We start from the raw sequence: 18768 nt of genomic DNA, 5'->3' as shown, positions 1-18768 counted from the left end.
ACGAGATATTTTTAAACATTGAGGGCTTATTCTACATTGTTGTCACGGTCGTCGCTGGCTGATTTTAAGCGAAATCATTCATGTGTGTTAACAGTTATTGTCCAGCCTTCGTGTAACAGCGCGGTATTTCGTTCGCTAACTTTGCTCATGGATCGTCGATTAGGTTTGTTCAAGGACAGGGCATTGTGTACTGGTTGGCAACCTTAGATCAATGTTTAGGACTAAATAATGATGAGATCTACTGCTATTATAGTATCATATACTCTGAATATTCTGGGTTACTAGACCTCTAGCTATGCAATTTGTTGCGTGAATGAAATGTTCGCCTATTCGTGGATTCCAACATAACCGTCAGAGAAATGACTTCAAGGTATTCGATTGCATCCGTCGTCACTATATGCTTTGGAATAATCAACGGTAGATCAAGCGGAGACATACCAGCCTCAATATGCAATAGTATGGTACCAGAACACGATGAGCTGCCACAGACTGTCCCGCCACCTTACGCCATTGCAGTTGACAGTACATTTTTCGTTCCGAACGTCTTTTTGAGAGGTAAAATACGTTGTTTTCAATATGCCGCAGGCGGTTTGGTTATCTTATAACAAAATGCGGCCTGATTAGGCCTACCTCTCCTTTTGGATTTAAATCAAGTCGTTTGCTCGTTTATTTATAATTTTATAATAATAGTTCAAAACACCACAAGATTGCTATAGAATGATGAGATAGGATGGTGTGGAAACGACTTGGACTATTGTTTTAAAACAGATATCTACCTTAGTCTAAAACAGGAGAATAAGACGAATGCTTCAACAGATGTGTCCCCTGACGACCGGCATTCTCATACGTATTATCGTGCATGTTAGTTTTGCATGAATTCACTAGTGCACTTCAGTATTCATATCCATGATGAACGTTGATATCGGACAACTGTTGAATAAACGTTCTTGTGACCAAATTGATCCAAGAAATAGATTACTAGCATTCGATTAATCATCCCGACTTTAGTACAATGGTCATGGTCAGCTGCCATCTGCATCTGCCATCTCTCGGCCTTATGATGCTGTTCTGTACAACGATAGCACTGATTTTCACCGATCACCAAAACATGCCAGACGTGCGTTTAGTATCTTCGTTACGCTTCAACAAAATAAAGTCCATTTCACGTGATGTCATTTCTAAAGGGTTAGAGATGCCAACATGGAAATCTCTTGTTTGTTTTCACGTCCTACCCAAGTGTTGGGTGGTTAACTAGACCCCTGTATCCCATCAAATCAGCGAAAGTCAAATGAAGCCCTACGAAAGTGGGGCCGTCCCAAAGTCAGAAATTATATATTGGCATGGTGTAAAATGACCAATTTAGTCAGATCGACACGAAAACTAATAATTGCGTCTATACTTCTTCTATTTACTACAAAATGTCACCGGATACTTATCAAAGTTTAATTCAATCCGTCTAAGGTAATAGAAGATGATGCCATTTTACATTCCCCGTCCACAATTTCTTTGAGCACTATTCGGCCCACTAAACTGAAATTGAGCTTACCTTTTCTCAGTGGATCTGCATGCTTCTCCTGAAATAGGCAATACTTTCGAGGGCTATATTTGCCAAGCTCGTACAACAGCTTCCAATTTGACCGTTGGCGAGTTCAGCACGATTTCGCCCCATTCGCAGGGGCATTCCTGCTATTCGGATGAGGTGAGAGCGGGTATCTGTTGGATTTTGATAAATGGGTGCATCACTTGATCTAAATGTTTCCTCTAAGGATAGTAGCTATTTAGCTCTACAAATATCCGCATTAGAAGCCTCTGTTTTTCATAACATAGACAGTAGACACCTTGGGCAATAATTTAGCATTGTATTATCTTGAGGCTATCTCGAACTGAATAGTATATGTTCCACATGGTTGCAATGGATTGTTTGAATCACATCATTTCAGCCCGATCGCGTGCCGTGGTGTTTGTGCTACGTCATTTTAGCATTGATATATTTTATCAAAAGCAGCATATTTTATTCTGTAATGATAACGGCCGGCAAATTTATTGCCGCTGTCAGAAAATATCTGCATGCAAAAGCCAACGTCTGTCTGATCAAGACTCACATATCGTACATTAACGTGATCAGGACGTTCGCACCATCGCTTGTAAATATTTGAGGCTCATATTACCATCAAGATATCCAAGGTTGGTCTACAGTCCAAGTGGAACGATCCCTTGAATGTCATGTATGTAGTACTGCATAGTTGACTGAGAATCGCTCTGCAGTCAACTAATGGAGCCCGACAACAGGTTCATTATCTGATTAATTATTAGGTAACGTGTGGTAACTGGGTAAACTGCTCCTGGCGACAATAGGAGTAATGTTTACGACATAAAAAGGACTAAAGAGTTGTAGGCTATATATCCCTACATGAATTCATATTGAGAGTAAACCCGAATTGTAACTAATCTTATAGGAACATTAGGCTACATATGTTGCTAAAATGTCCTCATGTCATCTATCGGTCGGTCGTGACTGATACTCTTTTCAGAATCTGTCTGATACTGTGAGCCACAGTAGTTCCTGGTGGGTCAATCCTGGAAGCCATCTAGTTTTGAGGTGGAGGGCTCCACCGACGTTGCTGGAAGCTGTTAGGATACGGTAAGGGTTTATTAGCACTTTTCACCGCAATTCACTTTGTTTCATGCCTCGTTCAGGCCTCCCTAAATTTGCATGAAGGCTAAAAGCAAATATACCCTACGTAGAATACATTAAATAGCATACCGATATTACACTCTGGTGGAATAGTTGGCACTGCTTTTTAGTGATGAAATCCTATATTTACGGTTTAGTTCGGCGAATGGATGACGTAACTCTACTTCAACTTCTACTTCTATTTTTCTGAGCTTACTTAGTCCTAACAACAATGCGTGCAAGGCAATACAATTTCGAAAAGATACGGATATCAAAACAAAATTGGGAACAATCTGGCTTAAAATATGAAGGTGATCACTATAGAAAATATCAGTGCGGTCACGTTGGGTCTCCAATAAACTTGCAAGGGTTACACGTTTCATCTGTATCGGATTCTGGCGAGCTTCGATATGCTCAAAATTTGGAAATTTAGTGTGTCCTTGATGTTCTCAGAGGTTTGAAATGAGGTGAGCGGTCTTTGAAAGAAGAGCCTTGTTAAATTGTACACGCCGAGCACGCCAGGTCTCGTACGCTCTTAAAAATTGGCTTATTACACCGCTGTTATAAGTGTGATATAAATGATCTCTATTCTGTGCAGACGTAGCCAAGTTGTTTGTTGTCATCTCTATCTCGTTCACATAATTCAGTGTTCTCGGTCGTTAGACTATTGTTTTAATATGCCTGTAATATATTCGATTTGTTTTTAATGGGTTATTATTATTGACTAATAAAATGGCATGTATACAGATGCACCATTGTCGAAAACAATTCTACATTTTGGATTGGAGTGGAAAGTAAAGATATCGTACCAATCCAAAACACTACTTACGACGGTAATTCTTACTTCATGTTTATTTGCCCTAATTTCATGCACTTTGTCCCTCTAAAATATAATGCGTGTTTGTGCATAGTGTATAACCGTAGCAAGAGGCCTGAAAGTCCGCGAATTGATATATAAACTATAGAGATGAAGTCTGACGTTTTAATCACGCGGCGACAATGTCATAGGCGGAGTTGGGTCTAGAAAGGGATGTGTTTTACAGCACGCTCCCTAAAATCTGTGTTTTCGTTTGCCATGAAATTTCAGTTTGATGTGTCAACCAAGATTATTCATGGTAGGAGTCTTGCCGTAAGTAGGGGAAAAGGTAACTTATACTTCGCTATGTTGAGTTTTGGCATTCTGACGGCACTTGTGCACGGTACGTTTCAAGTTATATGCAGATCTGAAATCTTTTCTAACACGTCAGTAGTGTATGGATGGTTTTGGACTTCGAAGTTTCGAACAAAGAATTTGGTTTACAGTTGGTAATCATATACGCTTGGCGGTGATACTGCGCAAAAAACCGTAGAAGTGGGCTGTGCTACAAGTCGGCAGCTACACGGAATTAAAAATAAGGAATATCGGCCTGGTATAAATGACCAATTGACCACTGTAGTCGACAAACACCATAAATATCACAAACAACGAACAACAAACAAACACGGTTGGCGGCGACATTGCGCAATGGAATCAAATTATTGACTTCGGGTCACAAGTCAATTCGAGTGATTGCAAATTTTGACTCGAGTTAAATCAAGACATTTACAAATTTTTCCAAGTCTGGTCATGCAACTTTTAAAAGTGACTCGTGACGAGTCAAGTCATTTCAAATTTTCCGATCTCGAGTCAAATTCAAATCATAAAATATTTTCAGTGTTTGACGTTAGATTTTGGTGTGCGAAATACGAGTGCGTAATTATATATTAGCTAGCACACGATGAACGAGTCAAAGTTGGTGCCAGACCATTCTAAACCACTAAAATGCTATGCGTCATCGCCGTTATTTATTCCAAGTGATGAGAATGCTCCTTTCCAAATAGTATGGGAGTATTATTCAATGTAAGCTACGTTTTTGACTGAAATTTTGCACGACGGGGCCCCATAAAGACATCGCAACCTGATATTTGTTCAGAGGAAATAGAATGTTTGAACATGAAGGTGAAATTTGTTACCAAATTCCGTCGAAAGTGCCGAGAAAGTACCAACTTTATTAATTATAAACCTAACTACTGAATATACACTGTTATGATATTGTAATACGTATGGCAATCATGACGACAGTTTCGGCGTTGTCGTATAACTGCTGTGTATTTGATGCAGCTGCTGACGGACCTAATGACATCGAAAATGTAAACGGAGATGCAATCCAATAAACGGTGGATTTATGTTGATCACGGGACTTTGCAAAGTCGAATATCTGATGACTTGAATGTACCTCGAAAATGTCCATATTTTTAATGCCAAGTCCGAGGCAAGTGGAGTGGAATCAATTTAGATCAGTGAGCAATGACTCGAGTCTTAGTAAATAACTTCTGAAAACGCGCCTCGAGCCATCACAACGCTTGTAGACATCGGCCATGAAACACAAAAGGTTGTTACTTTATCATGATGTCAAAAAAATCATTTGCAGTCTTCAATGCAAAAACGCGTCTTCAGCTCATAAAAATAATTAGATGACATAATATGTGTGCAAATGTGCAATGTGCATCTATTCTAAATGAAAATTTTGAAACTATGAATAAGTCAACCAGCAGATGCGTGAATTAGGGTTCTCATTTTGCGCTCGTGTGATCAAACGAGTTACAAAATTAATTTGAAAACTATAGAAAAACAGTGGGATAAGCGACACTGTTTGTATAGCTGTGCCATAATAACAGGAGTTTGTGCGCTTTGGTAACTTTAGTATCTTCCCACATTTCCAGACTGTTGCAACAAAGATTTGCTCATTCCTCAATGCTCCACCATATGCAAGGATATTACAGAACCCGCGAATGAGAGTGCAGTTCAGATTTTAGAAGATATTATCTACGAAAATGGAAACCCAATGTGCTCCCAGGATGAAGCGAGACTGGCGCTTCGATGCAGTTACTGTAAGAACGCTTGGAGTTCGACTAAGTGGTAAACCATGTTCAATATTCCTACCAATTGTGTTATCTTACGTTTTAGGGGCGCAACCGGGATATCAACTGGAGCCATCAGTCATAAAGGGTTTGTTTGTAATCTAAGCGCGCGTGTAAATGGAATTGACGTACTAACTTCGTTCTGGCCAGACTGCTGTAAACATGTGGGCGTGAGCTCTGGTTGTATGAAGTTCTGCGAGAAAAACTTCTACGCGTCAACTAACTATCCGGGATCAAACTTTAGCGATTGCACCGAAGAGCACCCGGAATTGCTAGACTGCGTGATTCAACCGGGTAATGGAGCTGTTATAGTTATTTGAAGTGTACAAGCCCTGTTATTACTTAGCACCTTTTCATTGTTCGTCTATGGCTTCATCACTGAACCGTGTCGAGTGGAATTCTCAAGAAGTGACCTTTGGCGCTAGAACAATTTACCGTTACAATAGTATTCAACAATCGTTTCTCAGTGCTCAGTAAGCCAGCACCTGAGTTAAAATCATTAACACAATATCAAAGCCCTAGAATGACTGAGATAGACCCGAATAATCGTATAGGCTTTATATTTTTATACCCGCAAGTCAAAATGTACAATGCGATACGCAAAACGCAGTGCAATGCAATGGACGAGATAGGAGGATGTCGAATATCGTCAAAGTCAGTGGTACGCAACCTTTTTAAGACCCTGTCCCAATTTAAAGGAAACGAAATTAGCATTTACACGCGTAACCAAGTCCACCAGAGTTTTGAAATATGCGACTAGAATAACCCTAAACTTGACTGCATCTTATCCTTTACTTTCAATACATTGAGATGTTTCGTTTTTATAATACAAGAATTTACATTACAAGAATCACGACTTCACATAGCCATGCCGGTAAACGTGATAAGTCGTTGAATCACGAAATTTGACACAGCCTGGTACGTTGAGTGCGTTGACACTCAAAGCCAGAGGCGTAGTAGAGACATGTCAAGCCTTCCCTGTGTCCAATGTTCCCTCTAATTTTCCAAGAGTCTGCGCAAACACGCCAACTCACTGCGCAGGCCCTCGGACAACAGTGCGCAACCACCCTCCGATAGGGTGATAAAACTAACTACTGGGGGGCTTCGCCCCCCCAGACCCCCCTATACGGCTCTAGGCTTTTTCCGGTACTTATCATGTACATTGGGTGCCCATTTAGTAGTAGCGTTCCTAAACGCGCGAAGCGCGAAAAAAATTCTATAATTCATGATTGCATCGGCCAATATGATCGGAAATTGCATATATATTGCTATCAATTTTTATCCTCTCCCTGCTCACATAATCAGATTTGCCGGTAGAGCTGATCCAGTGAGGTGTGTTTGAATAGATAGGCCCTCTAAATAATATTAAAACATCTTCGGGCGTACCCGTTGATATAATGACTTCGTTACATGATGCTATTTCGTGACCCCCTATCTGCTATGTCAAAAGATATTGAAATCTCCAAAACGTACTAAAGTAAAAGACGTACACGATTTCAAATTGGTATTTCTTAACTGGAAAATAATGTTCCCTCGATATGGCATTTGTCTTGTTGTGGGACTCGGATCGCCAGGACAACCAGCCATTTAGGCGCCCATGGACATGGACAATTACACATATATTTGTATATATATCGAAGTTTTCGGTCAGCACCGGGGTAGTCTTTTTCGCCCAAGGTTTTCTCGCTGCTGATCGTTCTGGCGCACTTCTTGGATTCGCATATTACATAGCCTTTGACTTCATATGTCTAGGCGCGTCATGCGGTAATGGCCGACGCCCAACTGCCCATTTCTATAAATCATGCCTAATTTTTGGTGGGAAAGGGTACCCAATAATCAGATATCTTACAATAATAAAACGCGAGTAGCGCGAAAAAAAAATTCCTGAAAAATTTCAAAAAATACACCTCGATTTATGTTAATTCTCGAAATAATTTTGGACCCCCTTCGAGCTCGGCCCCTCCAATTGGGGGGTTTGGGGTGCGAAAGTTACGGTCCTGAGTAAATCTTACGCAATGTTCATGCCACGCGGAGAAGACTATCATTCGTTAGTTTCTCGCAGATTAACTTCGAGCTAGCCCATTGTTATTTACAACTTTGTTGTACCATGTTATTTCGCCATTCCCAGAATATAATGCGCTATTGAAATGATATCAGTATCGCTCACGTGTACGAGGCCATAATAAAAAAATAATCCGTGAGGCGCAGGTGATTGTGAACTCTCATTTCTTCACGAAGCGCAATAGTTACCTTTGCGGGGCGCACTTCTACATCGGTTTCAGACTTCAGTGATAATACTATTTGGCCCTGGCAATGTTCCATCTTAATTTTCACGAATCTGCGCGCCTGCGTGGTCCATTGGACAACAGTGCGCAACAACTAAAAAAAAATATCATTTCTGATTTTTCGTGCGCAGCGTAGATTTTCTGTGCGCAGAGACCGTTTCAGCACTGCGCATTTGCGCACGTGCGCAGCTTAGAGGGAACATTGCCTGTGTCATAAGCAAAGCTGATACGGCATGGGCAATAATGGGCTGGGCACGTTCCTGTCATCTGTGTATTCTAGAATTCAGATGCGGTTATGCCCCGATTTCTTTCGGCCGAGCATATGTCTTCAACCATTTCCAGTCCGCCAAATGTCTTCAACCATTGACGTGTAATGACTTAATTTTTATATCGGGTATTATATACGGGAATCCATCCAATATACTATTGTCACATCCTAATACTAATAATGTCATGAGTTTAACCGTTTGTTAAGACCCACTCAAAATCGCCTAGGTATGCGGAAATCGGCTTTGTTAGTTTCCAAATCGAGTCAGCTGGGTTCTTAAGTGCTGAATGCAAGCAAAACCCTAACTGTCACTGAATATCCCGCAATGGTATAAATAATAAATTAACCATTCTTTCGGCGAAACCGGCTTACCGTTATAGTTATGACTGAGGATTAACCCGTTGTCGAGTTGATGACTCGTGGTAATTAGTAATTAGAGACGTATCACAGACGTGCTCTCATACATGCTATCATTTAGCGGTTTACGTTTGTGACAAAAGCGTGAGTCACTGAACAACCACGGTGGCGTTTTCAACTGTCCCTCACATCTCATGGTAACGGATAGCTCTCTCTGCGGGGCAATACATTTCGGCAAGCGTTTTTTAATGAGAGTTCGTTACAGTACAGGGAGTTCTGGAGCAGGAGCACAGCGGTTCTGGAGATTCAACTACAATGCCTGCTACATCCACTGCAACTGCGTCTACAGTCCAGCAAACTCAAGCAGTTGAATCCACCGCAACGTCTACACATATGGTGACTGCAACTTATTCGAAAAGTCCATCGGCTGATCAGTCAACTAGTGCTTCGGTAATCGAACAGACTACTTCTTTTTCACCGGAGTCGCCGGGACGGTATGTATTCACAATAACGACCACGGTAGACGTCAACGGAGCGATGGAGAATGACACGTTGAGGAGTTACATTTTCGGGGCTCTCGAAACCGACCTCTTGATTCCCGCCTTGGCCAAAGTTCCACGATATGAATCGGTTAGTACGTAGATCGCACATGCATAGTATGTCTGCGTTTATGCTACTTGACACTTATTGCGCAAAGTATACTTTTCGCATAGGAAGTTCACGAATTCGGCTTGTGAAATTTTCCATGGGCCCCCACTTTATACTATAACTAACACATGGGAAATGCTCCATATTCTAATTTAACTAATAACTGGTCGTTTGGTAGGGATAAAAATTCGAACAATCACAACCTTTTCATCAATGACGTAGCTATAGACATCAGCGTGACCGCAGGATGATGACTGGAGCGGTCAAAGTTTTTCTGCGTTAATCTGACCGCTCAGTTCATATGTGGTCGAAATTACTACATTGACGTCGCAAAGTTCCCAATCCAAAATTTTTAATCATTCTTTACCTCTTCTTTGGTATCTGCAACGCAGATAAAAAGGTTTAAAAAGACGGAAACCGAATGGGTTTACGTAATTCAACACGACCTCACAATATAAAAGGGACATAAATCAAGTCTCTAGGCAGGGAATGGTATCATATGGTATCTGGAACGAAATTTCGTAACGTAAATGTGTCAATATACGGTATGGTATGAAAATTTTCTTCCATTCATTCCATACTTTGGTGGCAATTTTGCCCGAACAATGACTCAACTAGCGATTTGTCAAATCGATTGCATACCTCGGAAAATCGTTCACTGACAGGTAGCGCTGGGCATAATGATTCGAGTACTCGAATCTGAATCGAGTATTAATTGTGATGTTTCGAGTTGAGTAGTAAAATGCGATTTTTCGAGTACAGGAATTATACGCTTCTCGCAACTGGAAGTCCATTTATCACGAGGATTATAGTTTGGACAGTCATTTTCATTGTAGAAGCCTTAAAACCCTGATTGGTCGTATCGTAGCATACGAAACATAGTACAAAGCTACGAACGTTACTGGAACTAACAGATTTCCGTAGTCATGATCGTCCCCAATGAAATCTGTAGGGTCGAAAAATACCAAAGTATCTTTAATATGAGGATAACAGGCAATATATTCTTGGGGTGGTATAAAAGGTACATATTTGAACCTACACATATCACGTTCTGTTACGACTTCATACCTAGTGATACTCGATTACTCGACTCGAATCGAAGCATGTTACGTAATTCAGAATCGAATCACTCAGATACTCGATTTTGCCAAGCCCTAATGACAGGTCTATGCTCGCATCTCAAAGTGCGACTCGGACCCACCCAACCTTATCGACATCTATATGAAGACAAAGAAGCTGTACAATTCTACATGAAGCAAAATAATATTAATGATATATAATTATTCCAATCTAAATATAATAAAAAAGCGAATGGTATTCGACTTCGGCCGCGTTACAGAGTACATGTCACTTATAAATCAGTTCAACGAATTATTTCGCTTACATTAACCTCCACTCCGTAAACTACCAAGAGGAGTTTTAAAATCATAGACTCTGGGAATGGAGCATTTATATAAATATTATTATCAATTTGTTGAACTTAGAAGTAATTTCATGCGCTTTCTCGGATGATCATCACACAACATATATGTGACATAAGTATCAATATAATGGAAGATATGTAGCTTTGTCCCGCAGCAACGTCACGACATGCCGGCTTCCAACATCAATTGTAACTTCATTACCTCTGAATAATATCTCTGACAAAAGAATGGAGACCCTGACGTTGGCTAATGAGCTTGAATGAATGATTGCAGCGATGTGATATTGTATTATAAGATATATTCTAATGGGACGACACCTATGTTTTATGTATAGGTTTATAGATGATATCCCCACATTAATGCTAGCAGTGCGTTGCAGCAAGTGTTACACAATTGTTACATGTCATGAGCTTTTATACACAAACAAACCCGAAAACGATGGCGCGTTGCAGCTATAGGTAATATGCCTCTCTGCTGCTGTTATATAATGGCAAGGAATTACCCATCGGTTTTCACGTTACCCTATAATTCATGACGCAATTGGGTCAAGACAAACCGCTCTCCATTATTTCCAGGTGAGAACAGGAGAAAATTACTATGCCGGAAGTCTGATCGTGGAATCGGAAGGTGTTTACACGGTAGGGCCGGACGGAGCCGTAGCTTCCTCGGGCGATGTGCAGTCCGCGTTTTACATTCGGCTTCGCGAAATAAATGACACCATCCGTAGCGGATCCGAAGGATGGACAATTCTGCGACCCGTGCCGGTGGTCCACAAAGGTAATGCGTTCATCTCGATTAGCATACCCGATTTTTGTCATATCCGTTGCAACTATTTTTGTTCCCCTCCTCCAAACCTACATCGAGAGAAGAGTATAGACATTAGAGCAGTTGTTCTAAGCCATCGTTCCCGGCAACCCCAGGCGTTCCCCCATGCATATGATCTGTGATTACGTGTCCGTCTTGTCCATCATGGGTGGCGGAACTATGTCCGATCAGAATATTCGAATTGTGATTGCTGTGGTGGTAAGGGGTTTGCAGTAGCGTACGCAGGGTCCTTCTTAAGTTCCTATTCTATCTCGAAGGCTTGCAGATTCACGTAGTTCACGCAGATTCACGTAGTGTAGTAAATATTAAGAACTACTATATCAGAGCATATAGCGTTCGACTTCTCGATGAGAAGGGCATACGAAAGGCACGAAGGGTGCATTTACCCCTCCGTAATATAATTGAATTTTTGTCAGACCGTGTAATTTTTGACATTTCGGGAATCAAATGCCAAAACTGCCACAAATAAAAAAATTTAAATGCCGAAAATAAAGCATTTTCAAAATATTGATTTTTATGAAAATGTTAGATGCAAAGTACTGAAATGAGTTTGTATGAAGCGACAAAACAAGTGTGAATAACGCTAAATTCCTAAATTGAGGCCCGTGAACCCTTGGGAAGGCCGCGGTCTACCGTCAATGGGATCTATGTAATGGGATTGCGAATGAAAATCTTAGGGTCGAGCCCACAAAGTCGAGTGCTGAAATCTGGATTTACGATATACTTTGGATTGCTAAGCCCAGGTAGAAAATGATATCGAGCAATTAGGAACAAGGCGTCCTTGCCTGCAACGAGCAGGGTCTTCGTTGGTAATTGGCATATTTTTGAATCTGTGAATGGGAGACGTAGTTTTTTAGATGTAGCGCAATGACTGGGCATTTTCCTGTTGTCATCGGTCGTGCATTTTGCTGCCTCGTGTAGCCGACACGCGCGACGCTGGTACGCTGGACTCAATGTTTATGAATTCGTCCATTTACTTATAACTTGTTAATGAAAATGTCAGCATATGGTGCAATTAGCACTTATAGACTGTACCCCGTTAGACAATATGGATATAGTTTCATCAATTAACAATTGAACATACACACTTACACAGTGCAAAACGACTCAGTCGCCCAAGAAGCAACTCCCATCAATACGTACCATACATATAGGCCTCAAACATTCAGTCCTTTACGACTTTTTTGTTAACCGGCTAGACATTTTTATGTGATATTGAATAATAAAGCCACTCGTGATTTCTGACCATTGGTTGGCGAGTGAAGGGCTGTGATCCAGTCATATCAGCAACGATTTTGAATTGTTATCTTGAGTGGTATTGTGATCTGAGTAAATGCAGGTAATTACGCACGCTTATCGAATCGAATATTCGGATGACATATTCTAGAAGTAGTCGGTTTCGTATTGGGTGGATTGACTCTCCAACACCGTTGTCGATTCGGTTTATACTCTCATTACCAAAAATAAAATCCGAAAAATGCCTAAATATGCTATTTTTAGTATTTTGGCATAATGCAAAAAAGAACACTGCCTGCGAATAACTGAGAGATTGCGTCACGTTTGCCAATAGGGTTATAGTTTCATCAATGAACAGACATGGTGGAAAAGGCCTGCAGATCTATACGTACCATGCATACAAAATACAGATACACATTATATACAAATACACATTAGTGAAGTCTGCGATCCAAACGTGTCAGAAACCCTTTTGAATTGCTATCATAAGTATCATGACCTGTTTGACTGCCTGTTATTTTGCACGCACTATGAATCGACTACTGGGAATAGCTTTTGCAGAAGCACATGGCTTTGTATTGGGTAAATTTAGTCTCTAACTCTAACATCGTTTTCAATTAGGATTTGAATCTTGTTGTTTTTTGTGGCAGAGTGTGGATACTGCATGTTTGGTGACTTCTGTTTCATATGAGAGACCAATCTGAAGCGTTTGTCATCGTTAATTCGAGCCTATAAATGCGAATTCATAGCGATGCCAAAATTGCCAAGAATAAAATCTGAAAAAATGCCCAAACACGGCCTGCTTATTGTGGAATAAATATTCATTCACCGCATTACAGCAGAGGAATGACGTCACGTGATTGTGAAAAAATTTCGCCTCCCAATTTTCTGTCGCCCACCCAGATTTCCGTCCCGGCTACGCTCATGGTTGTGGGTTCGAACCCGACCGCTTAAGAACAAAGACTTGCTAATAAATCTACACTTCGAGATGGCGTATGGAAAGGAAGAATGACGATGATTACTGGATATCTCGCCGATTCCATTGCATCTTCAAAAAATCTTCCCTTACTCGTAAATCATGTACACGTTTACTTTTTTTATTGCGACCATGTGTAAATGTATATTGCTATAATTCAAACTTATTTTAGTTATAAATGGATACTGTCAAACGGTGAGCTGTGCCGAAGGAGAAACTTGTGTCGAAGTTGGACAATCCGGAACAGTTTGTTCCTGTGATGGCAAATCATGCGGCACTTCGACTGTTAACGGAGGTATGTTGCTATCAATATCGATAGGGGATAGTTCAATGGGAATAGTAAAATATTGTAGAGGTTTGATAGTTAGGTGCAGCGACGTAAATGCACTTGTCAGGTCATCGAATTCGTAAACAAGTATAAATGAACTCGGATACAAGAAATTGAATGGACCGCGGGTCACAGAGGCCGACCATTCCTCAAACATTTTTATAGCAGGCTGGTGCGCGCATAATGATATGTGTCTTTATTTAGTCTGGGTGTGTAACGTTGAAAGTAAATGTCATGGATGCTGGATTTGTTATTCGATTTTTCATCTCAAACAGAACAAGTGTAGTTGTAATTCTATTCGCTGACGTTTATGCTTTCTATATCTTTTTCCGTTATCTGTGATATACAGGTCTACTATATTCGCTCGAACGACATTTTAGAGCTATTAAAATCCAATTTATGGTAATAGAAATCGAGGATATTACATCTCACCTCATCTTCAGGTTTGTCTACCGGTGCCTTAATAGGAATTATTGTTGGAGCCGTAATATTCATCGTTGCAATTGGCGTGATCGCATTTGTAATAAGACGTCGCGGTTGTTTCACCGCGGAAAACAAGCGACAAATGTCCATAAAAAGTAACCCCTCATACGTGAGTACCGATATATTTCGCGGCCAATAGCCAGATCGTCAACTGTCTCTAATTTACTCACTCTGACTTTCAGGAAGAACCAGTTTACATGGATATTTCGAGCGCGAAACCAGAGCCGCCAGAGGTGTGTTGACAGAATCGGACAACAACAAGACTGGCGTAAAATAACGATACGGTCGAAATTATTTCAGCTTCCTCCAGATAGAAGTGCCGGCACGGGTAATTTGCCTTCAAATTCAGTAGCGTACGAGACGCCGGATAACGCGAAAAAGGGAAGAGTTGTGCAGTCGTTGCGGAAAACATCGGAAGGATACGTTATAGGGATAACTGAAGGTATAGCACCAGAGTAAAATGTGACTAGTTGTGAGCGTATAACCAGAAGGTTTCGGGATTCGGTGATAAATTTGATGTTGAAGTAGTTTTCATATGAGCGCAAACATAATTACGTATCGATACGTTGTTATTGTTTGTGGTATTCGTGGTTGTTTCGACTATAGTGGTCATTTACACCAGACGGATACTCTTTATTATGACTCCGTATCCGTCGACTAGCAGCACAGACTCATTCTTTTTTTCAAGATGCGTGTTCGACTGTTCTTCCCAGTGTAAATCGGGATATTTTGGATACTTCTCGCCTTATTTGCAGTAACATGTCCCCACCCCTCCTGAATCAATTCCTAGCGCGTAGTTATCAGAAATATCCGCTATCGTCATCATGAGTTACTTTCTCCATAGCGAATACACATATTTGTTGTCGAGTATATACGGAAAATAGGTAACCACTTAGGTATAGCACCCCTGCACAGATACTATAATTTACCAACCTACGTATTGAAATGCGGATCATCCGCATGTGAGACAAAGCCTTGAGATATTTACGTTTGAAAGAGTAGATTATATCCCTCAAGTTATGTATGGCAACGAAAATTCTAGTGTAATAAGAGAACCTATGTACAATTTATTTTAGAAAAGAAGGCCCAAGATCAGAAAAAAACAGGTATGCACTGTAATAAATTTGTTGGATTCAGTTCCGTCGCATTAACGCTAATACTTACTCAATTTTCACTTAAAGGGGAAACGAATTATGGCTACGCCACTTACAATGTGAATGCCAGCAAGGCAATGAAGACCATCGACGAACAGGATGGCGGCTACGATGATCATCATCTTAAAGCAGGTCAGCTATGCTCCTATACTTACTACAGTATATATAATCCGGAATTGTGGATTGGCGCTTTAAAGCCGACGAATCGCTCAAAATCGGGTTCGAGCGACCTATCCTTAGTGTTATGTCCTACATTGAATTCGATAGAAATTCACATTTCATCTTCCGATACCATCGGCACAGTAAGCCACGAGAGAAAACGCAGCAATGTTGACGATATTTGTTCATACACGACATAAATACTGACAGCAAAAAGCTATTTTTCAGCCGTATATTTAGGATTACACTTAAGAATTGCTATCATTCTCCTTGCAGCCATATAAGCCATGCCATGTCTCTGATATAAGATGCAATAAAGTAAACAATGTTTTCAAATCACCGGGAGGAACAGAACAGGAACAATACGACCGCACACAGGAGATTTAGGTGTGCTTGGCCTTTTCGGCACTGCGTTAAAATTGCTATTATTCACAGATACTGAACTATCCAACGACGCAACAACTGATGGCGAGAAGGAGAATCGCCGGATGATTAAGAGTGAAACGCAAGAAACTAAACCAAACGCAGGAACATATCAAGCGAGTAAGTCCCGCGTATAACAGCTCTAATGACAATGGCTCTGCAAATGTTACCGTGTCATCCTCATCACACTTGCCATGTCAAAAGATACTCCGGATTTAAGGCATAAGATGCTCGCGCAGTCGCTTCAATATCTTGTTGAATGATATGTCCGGTCAATCGTGAACGCAAGAAATAGAATCAAATCGAACGCATAGTCCCCAAGAGCAACTTTTCTGTCTGCTTGTCTGATACATTTAGTAATTCCTGCCACAACCAGTTCCAGATGTCGACGATGGAACGCCAAGGACGGACGGAAAATCGAGCCAAAAAATAGATAGAGACGAAAATCCAGAAGCTCAGCCAAGCGTCGGGAAATACGAGACACGTAGGTGCCTAGGTGTCAGGTTTCTTTGCGTCAGCCGATTCGAAAGAGAGCAAGAGGCCGATGCAGTCAATTCATATCTACGCACTTGAGAAATTTCTATCATTACTGTCAGTATTCATATTGTAAAAGTATAGTGACTCGCATATCACCTATAAAGGTCTAAAGTGCCAACGTTGCAATATGATCCGTTACCAGATTTCCCGGCAAAAAATTATACGTTTATACACCAGGGGTATGCAACGTTCGACCTGCGGGTCAAATGTGGCCCAAGAAAAATGAGTGCATATTCACACCCGTATACATCAGGGGTACTCGGGTGTAAATACACCTCTTTTCGCTAAGAGTTTAGTTTCATATTTTGCATTGGAATGAAGCTGAGCCCATGTGCGTTGAGAGAAGGGATCAAACAGTACACTAACTTATTTTGACATTGCACATGAATTTCAGTTACCTGTATCGGTTTTATTTTCAGTTTCTGGTTACGAATACGCATTCGACTCTGCCGCGCGTCTCTGATATTCTGTGATGAGTCTGATCTCGGCAGCATCGCGTCGTATCGTTGAAATCGCTGGAATGTGACGTTGAGCAAACATCTATCCCGATGCGAAGATGGCAGATGCAACCTGGGCTTCTCAAACTGCGACCCCGATACAGAGCCGCGAAGGATCATTTTTGAAGTCTCGGGACATTTCGCGTTGTTAGCCATACTATCGAATAACTTGGCTATTACACTGTTACAGTGCGATTGATATCTTTATGTTAGCTAAAAATGGATTTCTGTTCAAATGCTAGCTAGCATTATGCTAGATATGGGCAAATCTATCCGGCCACCATCGCACTTATGGTATATTTCTTTGTTTGCTTTATGGAAATATAACACCTACATTTTCTTAACATATACATACGCTAGGTGGGGTGGGGTGGGTAGTCCATTTATCAACTTCATCGTGTTGATACCGAAATTGATAATAATAGCTTTACCCAGCTTTCCAAGCACACGCTCGCGCGCTGAGTATCATATAGCTACCGATGAGTAGGGCTGGGCAAAATCGAGTACCCAAGTGATTCGATTCTGAATCACGTATTACGCTCCGAGTCGAATCGAGTATCGCTCGTTATGACGTCACAACAGAATGTACTGTATCAAAGCTACCACAAGGAACAAAATGCCTGTTATCCGTCACAGTAAAGAAACTTTGGTATTTTTTTATCATACCGATTTGATTGCACTTCTTGACAATGTTGTGAGGTGATCATGACTTCGGAAATGTGTTATTTCCAGTAACGTTCGTTGCTTTGTACTATGTCTGGTATGCTGCCACACGGCCAATCAAGGTTTGAAGACTTCCGCAGTGGAAAATAGTATCAAAACTATAATTATCGTTCTTAAATTAACTTCAAGTTGTGGGGAGCGCATAATTTCAGTACTCGTAAAAATCGTCTACTCGACTCGAATCAATAAAATTAATACTCGATTTAGTCGAGTACTCGAATAATAGTGCCAAGCCCTACCGATGACTTCCTCAAGACGAAAATTGGGCATTCATTTTTACAGCAGTTACGCAATTGACATGTCGTTTTCAATTTCCACTCAACGTGCTGGTTTCGGTATGTCTCGGAAAAACTACTTCTATTTGAAATTTACGGTATGACTACTCCAGCAGTAAAAACAAAAGGTGATCAAGTTACCAATGCTAATGAGTCTATGTATAGTATATATTAGGCTTACCATATTTTGAAAATGCAAAAAGAGGACACTTATTCAGAAACTTGCAAGATACAAAACCGGAGTAGAATTCTCAAAAACCGGTGAATTTTTCCCACTTTGCGGTCAGTTGACTAAAAAAAAAAAAAAAAAAAAGGTCATCTTTTCGCGCAGAGCTAAATTCACCGTTTTTCACTCCGAAATATCCACCGGACCGTCACTTCTGTGCTAATTTGCGGCATATCAGACCTAAATTTTCAAAAAAGAGGACAAAATCTCAAAAAAGAGGACAAAAGGGCGTCCTCCGAGGACACTTTCAAAAAAGTCAAAAAAGAGGACAAATCCTCTTAAAAGAGGACGTATGGTAAGCCTAGTATATATCAGTCGATGACCGCATCT

General features: G+C 40.8%; 1 protein-coding gene across 2 annotated transcripts; it reads left to right on the top strand.

Annotated features, from left to right (window-relative positions):
- Positions 1-207: 207 nt before the first annotated feature.
- On the top strand, positions 208-17558 carry LOC145441581 (uncharacterized). 2 transcript variants are annotated; one of them, XM_080319478.1, is made up of 19 exons: positions 208-555; positions 1557-1699; positions 2532-2641; positions 3422-3507; positions 5417-5584; positions 5661-5702; positions 5765-5908; positions 8790-8920; positions 8987-9154; positions 11172-11373; positions 13806-13928; positions 14405-14553; positions 14627-14677; positions 14745-14886; positions 15521-15550; positions 15626-15730; positions 16193-16300; positions 16557-16664; positions 17137-17558. In XM_080319478.1, the coding sequence occupies exons 1-19, from the start codon at positions 360-362 to the stop codon at positions 17178-17180; spliced, it is 2250 nt and encodes a 749-aa protein (XP_080175604.1). In that variant the 5' UTR covers positions 208-359; the 3' UTR covers positions 17181-17558. The 2 variants fall into 2 exon arrangements, with proteins under 2 accessions (XP_080175604.1, XP_080175603.1); XM_080319477.1 differs by having other exon boundaries at positions 8790-9154.
- The last annotated feature ends 1210 nt before the right edge of the window (positions 17559-18768 follow it).

This window comes from Botryllus schlosseri, chromosome 6 (genome assembly GCF_051294905.1).
Source record: "Botryllus schlosseri isolate E-star chromosome 6, Bs_hap1, whole genome shotgun sequence".
Taxonomy (NCBI): Eukaryota; Metazoa; Chordata; class Ascidiacea; order Stolidobranchia; family Styelidae; genus Botryllus; species Botryllus schlosseri.
The sequence above is the reverse complement of the archived record's forward strand: the minus strand, read 5'-3'. Positions and strand labels throughout refer to the sequence as shown.